The sequence below is a fragment of the Gymnoscopelus microlampas genome (genome assembly GCF_963454915.1).
Source record: "Gymnoscopelus microlampas genome assembly, chromosome: 10".
Lineage (NCBI taxonomy): Eukaryota > Metazoa > Chordata > Actinopteri > Myctophiformes > Myctophidae > Gymnoscopelus > Gymnoscopelus microlampas.
The window spans coordinates 2,779,658-2,793,139 of NC_139947.1; the positions used below are offsets into that span (position 1 = coordinate 2,779,658).

Here is a 13,482-nt window from a genome sequence, read left to right on the forward strand (position 1 = left end):
ACCTTCTTCCACCTGCATAACATCTCGTGCAGCTCCTTTTTCTGCGCCTCCGGCAGGTCATCACGCTCCGTCAACACCTCCATCTCTTCTGGCAGGGTCTTCGGTGGTCCATCATCCTCCACACTAATTACGGCCACTTCCACCTCTCCGTCGGTCCCCAGGGACAGGCTCAGGTCCCTGCCGCCTCGGACATCGGCTTCTTCTACTGGGTACAGCCTCCCCAGTTTCTGGTGGCGGTCCAGGACCAGACTATAGGCGTGTGGATTACATACTCGTATGGGAACGCGTCCGTGGCGCACCGTGACGAGGGCACGGGCCACTCCCAAATCCTTTCCATCTGGCAAGGCTTCCATCAAGGCCTCGTAGTCCGCTCCTTTTGGTCCTCTCCAAGCGCGGCCCCAGATCATCACTTCACTCTGCGCGGGGATTCGAATCCTCCGCCGGCCGACAGGCCATACGTAACCTATGGACCCATCTCCATTCGTCACTGCCTCCACCCTCCTACAGGTGGCGAATGCGTCCTTCCACAGCGTCCTTCCCTGCTGACATGAGGACACAGGCCTCCCAGGCCGTTTAAAGAGGGCATGCCATACAGCGTTCACGACATTCATCCCAATAATCAGTGGCTGCGTACAATGTTCATCTTTAACAATTACGACCCCTCTCCCTGGTATCTTCCTTCCTTCCAGTTCTAGGTCCAATATGGCATAGCCAGTATAAGGTAAGTCAAGACCGTTAGCGGCGCGTAATTTAAATACAAGGGGTTCGTTCCCCAATGTCAGGTGCGAGAATCTTTTCTCAAATAAGCTCTGCTGCATTAAAGTAACTTGTGACCCAGTATCCAGTAACCCCCTTAATTGGACTCCTCCCATGGTGATCCCAATTGTCGGACAATCTCCGATAAATACATCATTAGCCCTTGATCTGGCGAGTGTGCGCTGTACCCCTGTCCCCCGGACCTCGGCGACAGGGTGTGCTAGTTTAAATGGTTGGAGTCGGATTTACAAAACCGGGCAATGTGCCCGGACTGCCTACAGTTCCTACATATCGGCCTACCTCCCTCATCCCACTCGTTGCGTTGGTAAGGCGCCCGGCGTCGTTCAGGTGGGGGTGAAGCGCGGGTTCGTGGATCGGTGGTGTCGGGTCGAAGGAGCGGTCGAATCTCCTTCATCAGCTCCTGCGTAAACCCCTGCATTTGTGATTTGACGTCCGCCATAATCTCCTGTTTCAGTTTTTCTCTCCATTCAGGTTCCTGTGAGGTGTGTGGGATAGGGACAGGTTTAACAGCATGGCACAAGATGTCAGTAGCTCCTTCTCGTCTATGTTCGGTGTCTAGTAGGAAGGCCTCGTCTTTTAGAGCTGCGAAGTCTTCGGTGGGGTTTCGACGGGCATATATTCTCAAGGCTTGGCCCAGAGGGCCTTCAGACAGCCCCACAAGCAACTGCTCTCGCAGAATGGCATCGGAGGGAGCGGTGTCTGGGTCGAGCCGCCGCAGCCCGCAGAACAACTCCCTAAGCCTCAGAATATAAGCCTGCACATTTTCGCCTGCGCGCTGCGCACAGCCATAAAACAAGGCACGAGCTTGGGAAGCAGAGATGGATGATTTATATAGGTTATCTAGACATTTGAAAACTTTAGCCACTGTGTTTCGGTCTTCCCTGTCAATCACACTAATTTGTCGTTTAGCTTCTTCCGTAAGGGTTTGCACTACAAAAGCAACTTTTTTCTCTTCCGTCAATTCTTGAGTGCCCAATAATCCTTTAATCTGTTCTTTCCAATCTCTATATTTCTCCTCACCTTCTGTGCCCGAAAATTTGGGTAACCACGGGGCCCCTGGATACACTGGCATCATCATCATTACTTTTCCCAAAAACAAAAACAAAAAGCAGCAAAACAGCAAAATATCAGTACAATTTCTCTTAGGGATTTGTTTGTGTTGTTCTCTACCCAGTCCTGCCGCGCTACGCCAAATATGTGACGGTGGCCAGGCTGTCACATGTAACTTTGCCACTTCTTTTCAGAATGCTGACCTTTTCCAATAAGTAATTTATCATCCACATTTAAGCTCACAACAATAAAATATAGAGTGCACAATAAAGTGCGGGGTGCGTATTTATTGTGAGGATAATAATGGTGATTCTACTGCAAGACTACGCCACCCTTTTATTTAAGAGGTAGGGTCCTCTATAACAATGTCTTAGGCTATTCACAGGTTCAGTTTTGCCCAGGTAAGAACAACACTTTGCAACATCCCACAAGAGAATTGGACGGACACAGGTTTGTATAAAAAGGTAACGGATTTTATTAAGCTAAAACATTGGCATCTATAAGCCTTAAAACTGAAAAACATAAACACAATATAACACTACACTAAAACCCTCAACCTCCTAATGCGCCCACTAACTAACTAAAATACAGGAATACAGACAATCACAAAATACTTAAAACAAACAGGGCTTGTGCAACCTATAGCAAATAAATAATGAATTTAGCGTTAAAGTGCCAACTATTACTGAAGCAGTAAAGTGCCAAGTGCCAATTCAAATGCTATATCATATACTCATCACGGTTCAATGCAAAAGGTGGGAATGTCCTTGTATGGGGTTTAACTGGAGCGGGGGTTTAGGCCAAGAATCACTGTCTCTTCTTGTCTTCGTGCGTATTGCCTGCAATCATAGAAACTAGAACCAGTTCATCTGTTCAGGTATATTTCACATATGGGGTTTAGGACCGTGGGTTTGTAAAGGTAACGTTGCATAGAAGAACACTTACTCGCAAGCCAGACAGGTGTCTGGCTATGAGTGTATGAAGCGCGCAACGTTATCGCCAACTGGACCTCTCCTCCGTTCCTGGGTTCGTCTGTCTGTCCTCCCCGTCTCTGCTGCTACTGCGCCGTCTGCTCACCGTCCGCTGCTGGTGCCTTGGTACGTGCCGCGATCGCTGTATTCTCCACCTCTGCTCCGTGGTATGTCTGCTCCTCCTGTGCACAACCGTCCCTTCTGGCTGTCACTTCCACACTGCCCCTGTGTGCCTGTCTCTCTCCTGTTCGAATGGCCCGCGCCTACTTTTGTATTTGTGGCGGCCACACCCTACTCCGCCCTCATTTGCTCTGCCACCAGCGTGACCTGGGGACATTGGCCGTCTGGAGTCACAAGGTCAATGTCACGCAGCCTATAGGGGAGTCCAATGTCAAGTGGCTCGGGGACCGGGGGGAAATACATTGTCAACCATAAAACATGCAGTGCAGAAATACATTTAAGAGAATGATGTTTTTAAGTGCATAATACAGGTTTTTCATCATCAATAAAAAATGTTACAAAATGGTTTCACCCCCTGCTTTGACCCTGTCACACATGTACTGCATTGAGCTATAGACAGTTTGATTAACATTATTGTGTGTGTATACAGCCTGCATGTGAAATTCACTTCCTGACCTGTAGCCTATAGAATTTACTCCATGCGTAATAATACGCGGCTGGAAACCACTGCGGTAACGTGAGCCAGGCGGCTGACGGCTGTCGTTACCGCAGTCAATTGTTTCGGCTACATATCAGGCGCCGCGCACGGGTCTCATCTCATCATCATCGTCATATTATTATCAGTCATGACGTTCTTTCACCAGAAATGAGCGCGTTCTTTTGTGTGTTCTTAATTGTGTGAGGCGAGCTCTCTCTGGTGCGTTAGGAAATGCGCACTGGGAGCGCACTCACGTATTAGTTGTATTGGCCTGTGCGATCAGTGCTATCAGAAGGCTTCCCTAGGCTTAATCTCCCTCTTTAACTCTCGGGTGTTCCAGAGGCAACAGTTACAACCACCCGAACGATAACAATAATATCATGAATGTCGCTGATTCTTTGATTGATGTGCAATTGCTGGTGTATTGTTATGCACAATAGTATTTTGCATACAAACTTTTTGTTTTTATGCGCGATTGCATTTGGTCACGGCATGGGTGCATATAGGTTATCCAGTTCTGTACCCGTAATTAATATTCAAGCTCCCCCACACCATAACATACTCGTCTCGACCCTATACAGATTGTTCAAACGAACGTATTATATTGTGTAATGATCATATTGACACTGTTTTCTTACAGGAATTCTGATCTGTACTCCAGCAACTCCAGAGGGCTACATATCAAAGTAAGATAATGTACAAGGAAGTGCAATTTTACTGTTGTCTTGTGTTTTACACTGTGCACAATTAGTCTGGATGATGATGTGCTGTAACATGGAGTTGATTAAACAGACTGCTGTATGTAAACATACACAGGACTTCCACCACACTGACTCTGATGACAAACCCTTCAGTACGTGCACCAACCAATCACAATCGATATCACAACATATACTAGATGGTGGTAGGTAGAGGAGAGTTAACTGTATGGATCTGATCTGACCTTAACATAACCCTAACTTTGACCTCACTCGAGACATAATAACATCCCACCTTAACCTGAAATGGAGATGAAAAACGTTACTTCCCAGATAGCAAAATATGGGTGAATCAACGTTGAAAAATAGGCGGCCATAACGGTTGAATCAACGTTCGATCTCAACGTTGAAACTGTACTGAAATCGCAACCCTAATCTTTGTTGATTCAACGTTTGTGTTTCAACCACTAACTAACACTATATCAACGTTGATTCAACCATCATCCAAATGGTATTCTGCACGCTGATTTTATGTTGAATCAACGTTATGAATCAATATTGATTCAACCATCATCTAAATGGTATTCTGCATGCTGATTTTAGTTGATTTTATGTTGAATCAACGTTATGAATCAATATTGATTCAACCATCATCTAAATGGTAATCTGCATGCACATTTTAGTTGATTTAATGTTGAATCAACATTAGGAATCAACATTGATTCAACCATCATCTAAATGGTAATCTGCATGCACATTTTAGTTGATTTTATGTTGAATCAACATCAGGAATCGAACACTGATTTAATTTATAAATTGATTATACTGAATCATGTTAGGAATCAATATTGATCCTGATCATCCAACAACCTAATGGTAATCTGCATGTACATTTTAAATGATGTGTATGCTGATATACTGTAAGGCTACATCTTGTTCAAAATTACCTTACATTTCCCAAAATGTGAAAATATAAAAATAAAGTCAGACAATATGATTTGAATCTTCACATTTATTGAACCAAGGCATTTAGACCTGCTTTGAACTGCTTTAAGCATTGTTTTTATGATTTAACAGATGAAATATATAACATATTGAAGATTGTAGATCTGCTATTTATGAAAGAAAACGTGAAAATGTCTGCAAGCATTTGGATATTTTGTAAGTGAATATATGCCACATGAACATGAGACAAGTGCTCTAGTAATACAAATGGCGTAATTAATAAAGCCTAACGGGCCATCCACACCAAGCACTATATGTACACATTTTTAATTTATTTTATAGAATTTAGAGTAGCCAATGATTGTGAACCTCTTTTCGTCCACAAAGTCATTATGCTAATTAATTCCTCACACATTTCTGTGTTGCTACTGCAATTGTAGCCTAGTAGCCCCTCCATCCTTCTCCTCCTGTTCAACACAACTAAAGACGAACAGTATCTGTGTTGATGATGACAATATGAGTGATTTGCTGGAACTCTGGAAGACATGAGCAACTGCCCACTGAAATGATCATGTCTGCACTGTATTTAAACTAAATAATTCTACAACGATAGGATTGACAAAAGTGATATGCTTAGTGTGGACAGCCCCATTACAGTTTGAAAGAGTACATTATTTCACACATGAACAAGTGAACACTTGTCAATTTCAAAAAAGTGCCTTACTTTTACTTAATGGTATTACATTCAAAGTCTTAATAATTTGCAGCTCTAAAGTACTTAAAATGAATAAAAGTGGCTTCATTTGGAACTCCTATCACTTTACAACATTTTCTCATGCATGAGAAAAATAAAATGCATGCATTTTAGTCTACTGTCACAAAGGAGGGCTGAGGACAACCTGCCTACCAGTTATCCACTATACAATCTTTCTAAAATGACAGGAGGTTTTTAAGACTTTGCAGTTTGGGGGGTAGTTTTTTCCTTTCCCAAGCCAAGCATCACTCTTTGAATAAAGTTCAATATGTTCTTCATATCATTAGGGTACTTCAAATTGAGTGCATACGTCAGGCTAGACAGCAGGCACGGTGCTTGAGGGAGGTTATGGAAATTATCCATCACAATACCTCCTTCAAGGATGATGGCTGTTGACACTGGCTGAAGGTCGACACCATCTGAGGGAGGTGAATCTTCACTGATCACAGTCAGCAATCCGACCGATACCTCTGACCAGGCGTCTTCACTTTCGCTGTCACAATCCTGTACAGAACCAAACAAAAACAACATTACAACAGGGAAATGTAGACACTTCACACACATCTGCATTGAGAAGTTTTATCAACATTGGTTGGCCTACTGTTTTTGACAGTATATTACTCATGGTAAACAGCACAGTAAAATATGTATCTGAAAACATTTTAGGCTAGAAATAAGCAACTTGGTAACAAACATTCTGCATAGTGGCCATCTCTCTCTCCCTTGAGCAACGTGTGAGTGCAGGCTACAAACACTTACACTGCACACCATGTGAGTGAGATTCCACCGTGCTACAGCCTGAAGGGATTGAACCTTCTGATTGGTTTGCAAGGCCGTTTCAGACTGAAACTTCAAAATAAAATTAACGAAAATGTAATTTCACTGGACCTTTAAGGTGTAACTATGAGAACTTACCAAGACAGTGGTGTAGAAACTGCTGTGGTCATCTCCAAGCAGAAGAAGGAGGCCTCGGAGAACAAGCCTACCCAGCGCGGTCACGTCGGGTTTCTACAAGTGGATAATGAACAAATAAAGTTCAAGATCTGACCATCACAAGTTACAGTACAGTTACAGCATGAAACACCACAATATATGTTTGATGAACAGTTGCAGAGAACAGTTGCTGATTGGAGATGTGATTTAAAAATAGTACAATCCACAGCATTTAGTTATCAACAACGATCAATAGTTAGCAATACTTTAACACTCTGTAATACAGCCGGGAAGCATAAGTACTATTTGGGGTAATAGGTTGTACATAAACTTAGTCATGATAATTACAAATATAAGAAGCATGTTGTAGACTTACCCATCAATTTGCTGCACAATTCCGGATAATTTATCTCTAATGGCACCTTTCTTGGACTTTAAGATAGTGACCAATTGTGGTGTATAGCGATCCAGAGCATCAAAGAAGTCTGTCTCTAGGTGTGTGGTGGCGATCCTGTTAAACTCAGCATAAGCCTACAACACAGCAAACCACAGAACAAAATACAGTGACTAAATACATTTGAAAAAGTGTGTAAATTAGGAAAACATTTGGTTAATTGTCATACAAATAATTATGATCAACAATGTAACCGTTTTGGCATTAAATATTGGACGAATTACATTTCGGTTCCGACTTTTAGGCTTTGTAAACAAAAAAGAAATGACTGACAATGACCGGGGCCAATAATACCATTATGTACTATGGCCAGAACAGGCCAGGCATTTAAAAATGTTGAAAAATAGTGAGAGTAGCCGACCTACATGTTCACAACACATCACTTTGCGAGATGTTGCGAGCTTGTAGATCTGCTATTTTCACTATTCTTCAATAGATAAATGTATACAGATGAACGCTTTTTCTCATAACTGTGATCAGACAATTACCTATATTAAAATTGGCTTACAGGAGATCCCCCATGCCACGCTCATGTCACCATGAGTCAGCCATAACAGGGCAGGGGTCTTCAACAGGGGGTCTGGGACTCCTAGGGGGTCTTCAGAGTTGCTACAGGGGGTCGGCCAAATCTCTGTGATAAGATCATTGTTTCTTTATACAAACCACTTGAACAATAGCATCCCTATTCTACGGACAACTTTAGCCGAAAATGGCCGATCTACAAGCTCACAACGCCTCGCAGCGCGAGGCGTTGCGAGCTTGTAGATCGGCTATTTTCGGCAAAGAGGGGGAAAAGAGCAGACCAAGTACAGAGTGAAAGTTTACTAAGTATTGACGGTTTAAGTCGTTAAATGTCTGACAATACACATTAACATGAATCCAACATCTATGAAAAGCTTTAATCTGCAACACAATTTTATGTAATATATAGTGGGGGTCCCTTCTTCATCTCTTTCTCAGTTAGGGGGTCCTTGGCCTGAAAAGGTTGAAGACCCCTGATATAAGGAGTTCCAAATGCAGCTACGCCCAATTACGGAGTGTCTAACCTCAATGTGTCATCATGGAATCAGCAAACAAATTAGTCAGCTCCATATATACACCTCTTGTGTAATGGTCTCCATCACCTTACATCCTGGGTTCCAAACTGCATACAGCACCAGACATTCCTCTAAAGCATATTTTCATATGTCGCCCTGATAGTTCAATTGGACAGTTAATTCCCAACTAAACTTATGTTGCTCTGTTATTCGTGGGTAAAAAGGTGCTAACCTGTTCCCGGATGTCCTTGTAGACAGATGAAGATGGGCACAGTGCGTGTTGGCAGGAAGGTAGCTGAGGGGATTCTGGTCAGGGCCCAGGCTGACTCAAACTGCATGTGTTGTGCACCTATACAAACACAGAGGAGTGATTTTACACCAATGTCACATGGTCAGAATACAAGTTTTATCTGAACACCAAGTGCTCAGTCACAGGCTGACCCGGTCAGAGAATGCTTTTCATGTCAGCTGATAGAAAACCACCCAGATATCATTATGTGAAACCCCAAAGTTGTGCCGAGGGTAACCGCCTTGGGGTCTAAGCGCTCTGCCCTTCAGAATCTCTATGACCAGAGGACAGTGAAGAAAGCAGGAAAGAATCCAAGAGACCCAACTCATAACCTCAGCACCTGCTAAGAAACATAGTTACAGTTCATTATTGTTTATTTAACCATTATGTTAAATGAAACCCCCACCTGAAGTGTGCAGTTCTTCCTCTTGAGGAATCCCACAAATCAAATTCTCCACACCAGGTGGAGAGATTAGGAGATCGAAGGATTGGGTCTACACAGAAGAGAACATAACATTATATAAACAATTGTAAAATGAGAAAATTAAAATAAAATCACTTATGAGTCTACTTATAAGAGTGTATGCAAGCAGTAGGGTATTGTAGATAAGCTCTTTGATAAACACACCATTGTGTGACAACAGTTTGAGAAAAAAGGAGTGGACCAAGTAGAACCCTGTGGACTCCTGTCTACAAAGTATATATTGTAGGGTCTAGGTGGTTAAACATAAACTTGTAGTGCATTGCAGAGTATCAGTCAAATAGAGTATCATTCAAATAGGCAAAACTGCAATAGCAAAATAATGTATTACCATGCCAGGATTGTCTACAAGCCTAGGGAACTATACGCCAATATTTCCGGTAGGCCTTTAGTTCCATTGCTGCGAATCCACTTGCCTCCATGTAGAGATGTTTGATTCATGTAGTCCTCAACCTGGGACACTGGACACCTATTGACCTTCATCCATTCAACCATTTCAATAAGTTTTTCAGGAGGCACATCAGATTCTGTTGAATGATAAGTACAGATTCATTATAGCTGATTTCAAGTATTTGAGGTTCTGGCCTACTTGGAGTGTGTGAAAAGTCGCCAATCGGTCCAGCGGTGCCTGAGACTAGTTTTTAGAAGATGATGGACAGAAGAGTCATGGGACCGCAAATATAATCCCTTGCATCTGTCCAATCTAGCCTGGTGGGGATAATTAACATTGGTTATTAGTATTACCTGGTGTACTAGGGACGGTCTGTTCCTCTGGTTCTTGGTGGTGTGGTCGTTTCAGCCTTCTCATGCGCTTCCTGGTGTTCCTCAATCGCTCCTCCAGGAAGTCTGTAGCAGGTTTTTTTCCCCGGCCAGGTGTGTACCAAGCTGCCTGTAAAAGAGACAATTAGGTTCAGCTTAAATTTGCCTGGCGTAAACCATGAAGATGGTTACATGGGATTTTAAGGAGCAATCCAAAAATGTGCGTGTGACTGTGCACTAGGAAAAACTTTGAGCACATTTCTTTTAGGTGTGTGTGTGTGTATGGAGTGTTCTCCTTTTTGTGTTGATTGATTGATGACTTACATAGCCACTGCCAACTGTAGTACCATCCAAATTAAGGCAAGGGCTTTCTTGGTGACGGCCTGTTAAATAGATGGTAGAAGTTTGTCAAAGAACGATGAAATGAGACAGTAATCATTGTTACAAATATATGACGATTCAAATCCCTGAATTGAACACTGAATGGTTATGCGCTTTTTAAGTGCATTCGATTCTGTGTCATTTTTAGATTTTACCTAAAAAGCATTATTTTACACTTTGGCTACTCAAAAACAGCAGATATACAAGCTCATAGCGTGGCACCGAGTGCTGCGCTACGAGCTTGTAGATCTGTTATTTTAGAAAAATCTTGAAAATGTGTGCAAATCTTTGAATTTTTAACGAACATTTGTAACTCAAATCTTTGTTTCTGGGGGTCCCTAGAACAAAATATTTTGAGATGAGGGTCTGTGGCCAAATACATATACATTTTGGGGTCCTTGACATGAAAAAGTTTGAGAACCACTGACATAATAACACAAGTTAAAAACAAATAAATTTAGAAGACATTTTGTAGAATCGGCCTCAGGTCTTAATGGGTTAATTGAAGGTGTGTGATAACCAGTTCTTCTGATGAACTTGGCAAAGTGTTTCACAATGCATACTGACTAATGAACTCATGTTATACAAATGAAATCAGTGGTTCTCAAACATGTTCATGTCAAGGACCCCCTAATTAGTATGTACTTGGCTAAGGACTCAAGATTTACAAAAGTGTTTCAAAAATATTCCACAAATGTTGTTTATACTGTTTTTTAATAGCTGATCTACACCCTCACAACGCATCACCATGCACTTGTGAGCTTGTGGATCTGCCATTTTCAAATAGGCAATTTATAGGGTTTAAGTGGTTAAACTGAGTTTCATGCTATATAATCTCATTTAGCTGGGAACCACATGGAAACCCCCCAATGACCCCTGAGGGTCCCTGGAGCCCACTTTGATGATAAACATTACCTGCTTTTGTTAGCTACTGTCTGCAAAACAAAACTTAAGTTAAAAAACGGATTACCAAATTTGTCTGCACACTAAAATCCTCAATGTTAATTTATTCTCCTTAAGGATACATTGGTACCATTTGTACTCTCTGTCTCTTAATTAAATTATTTTACTTTTTACTGTAGGTTAAAAACAAGATTCATATATAAAATAATAATTACAGTCAAAACAAATGTGGCCTCACCAAAGGGATATGTGGCCAACATTAGATCTCTTTTAAGAGCTAATGTTACAACTAACAAGTTGAATCATATTTTAACGTTTTAGGATGCCTGGTCGCATTGTAACATCATACATTTATATTAAATGGTGTAAACACATTGCTTTCTATGTAAACGCGGTTGATAAACCGTTAGTCCTGAAACATGATCATATCATGACGTTTTCTACATTTACAACCCATACATAAACGTTCAGATTTCAAATATAAAGCACTTAGCCCAGGGCCAAGGATGTTACAATTTGAATCGGGAGGGTCTAAGTATCCGTACCTCCTGTATTGTTCAATAAAAGTAATTTTAATCCGATCGGTGGCCATTTTCTCCGAGTTTTCTGTATGCTTTAAACTACGCGACCGTCGGTTGGGAGGTGTATTACATTATACACATGCATTACAACTATGAGAAAATGGCCACCGATCGGATTAAAATATCTTTTATTCAACAATACGGAAGATGCGGGTACTTAGACACACCCGATTAAAATTGTAACATTCGTGGCCGTGGGGTAAGCACTTTATAGTTGAAGTATGAATATTTATGTTGATGTACGGGTTGAAAGTGCAAAAAACAGGTTGAAATTCCGGCTATGAGGCTCGTGAAAGGACGAGCGTCGTGTGAACCATGGCTAAAACTCGGTCGTGCACGGTTACATGAACGTGTTAGTTCATGTAACCGTGTACGACCGTGTTTGGATAACATTTTAATTCCATAAACTAATTAAACTTACCTGTTATCTAGTACAGTAAACACGAAAGCACCCCGGTTTGAAAAAGAAATCTCTCAGCCAACAGCCGTTTCCTCTGCCTTCCGGTGTGATTTCAAAACTAACAAGCTCCGCCTTCAGTGTTGCCACATCCGCTTATTATAAGCGACTTTGGGCTTCTTTTTCTGTGAAGTTTTTTGGGCTTGCTTCCTTACTGTCGTTTAAACCAGTGGTGGTTCTCAAACATTTTCATGTCAAGGACCCCCAGATTAATATGTAGGCTATTATCCAATCAACGGACCCCCATCTGAACACATGTTATGCCAGGGGGGACCCCCAATACAAGATTCGTATTAAAATGTTTCAAAAATATTCCTAATTTTTCACATTTTCTTCCAGATAAGAGTTTTGTTTTAAAATAGCAGATCTACAAGCTCACAGCGCGTCGCATCGCAACCCGTTGTGAGCTTGTAGATTGGCTATTTTCAATTAGTCATAGTTGCTTCTTTTGGGCTAATTTCCATAGACCTGGTTGCTTATTTCTATCGCAAAATCTGGCAACACTGTCCGCCTTGTGCATGAAGGATGTCTGCGGTTCTCAACCTGTGGGTCGAGACCCTGACAATTTAAGTAATAATTTTAATACCTTAGAAAATAAATGAAAACAAATCAAAGAAAAAGACTGTAATACAAGTAATCAACAAACTATACTATAAACTGGTCAAACATTGGCCAAATTGTCAAATAATATAAGAAAGAGAGAAAAAAAGAAAATAGCCGATCTGCAATAAGAAGTTATAGATTTTTGAAATAGTTCAAAGTTTAGCTTTTCTCACATTTTTCTAAAATATTTTGTTTTAATTAAAAAACATGTTTTCAGACTCAGAAGAGGACGCTGAATTGAATGGGCTAGGTTTTGATTTTGTATGACCCTTAAAAAGTGGCTTAAACAAGCGTTAAAGTTTCATAAACTTGAAGCTTTTTTCACAAACATATTATTATTATCATTATTTTATTTTGACCCTTCAACCCTCTTATTTAGATGATTTAGAGTTGAATGGTAGGTTAAACAATAGTCTAGAATTGTTTAATAAGAAGTTAAAGATTTTTGAAATAGTTCAAAGTCTAGCTTTTCTCACATTTTTTAAAAATATTTTATTTTTAAATTAAAAAAAACTTTTTCAGACTTAGAAAAGGACGCTGAATCGAATGGGATAGGTCTCGATTTTCTATGACCTTGGGAAATACAAAAGCTCACCAAAAAGATTGGACGTTGACTTTTGAATAAAAAACAGATTTTGTTGAGCACAAAATCTGGAACTAATCGCTCCAGATATTTTTTAAAAATCTAAAACTTCTCTCCATCCATATTGAGAGTAAGCCAGATCTTTTGGCACCAGCCTTGATTTTTTTA

At 41.1% G+C, this 13,482-nt stretch overlaps 1 protein-coding gene across 4 annotated transcripts; it reads right to left on the reverse strand.

Annotated features, from left to right (window-relative positions):
- Positions 1-5,260: 5,260 nt before the first annotated feature.
- Positions 5,261-12,182, reverse strand: LOC311053065 (uncharacterized protein). Of its 4 annotated transcripts, none has more exons than XM_084068444.1 (10): positions 12,093-12,182; positions 10,131-10,189; positions 9,792-9,936; positions 9,464-9,574; positions 8,973-9,060; positions 8,510-8,626; positions 7,749-7,871; positions 7,163-7,317; positions 6,769-6,861; positions 5,261-6,357 (listed from the first exon to the last, which is right to left on the reverse strand). In XM_084068444.1, exons 4-8 carry the CDS (start codon positions 9,467-9,469, stop codon positions 7,307-7,309), a joined length of 345 nt encoding a protein of 114 aa, XP_083924570.1. In that variant the 5' UTR covers positions 9,470-9,574; positions 9,792-9,936; positions 10,131-10,189; positions 12,093-12,182; the 3' UTR covers positions 5,261-6,357; positions 6,769-6,861; positions 7,163-7,306. The 4 variants fall into 4 exon arrangements, 3 of the variants coding, with proteins under 3 accessions (XP_083924570.1, XP_083924569.1, XP_083924571.1); XM_084068443.1 differs by having other exon boundaries at positions 7,729-7,871; XR_014601601.1 differs by having other exon boundaries at positions 5,268-6,357; positions 7,729-7,869; positions 9,379-9,574.
- Between the last annotated feature and the right edge of the window lie 1,300 nt (positions 12,183-13,482).

Excerpts from the sequence above, each read along its gene's own strand:
- LOC311053065 (XM_084068443.1), bottom strand. Across the intron at positions 8,627-8,972 it reads GGAAGAACTGCACACTTCAG|GTGCACAACACATGCAGTTT; the intron begins GTGGGGGTTTCA and ends GTGTTTGTATAG. Across the intron at positions 7,872-8,509 it reads ACAAGGACATCCGGGAACAG|AGATTTGGCCGACCCCCTGT; the intron begins GTTAGCACCTTT and ends ATCTTATCACAG.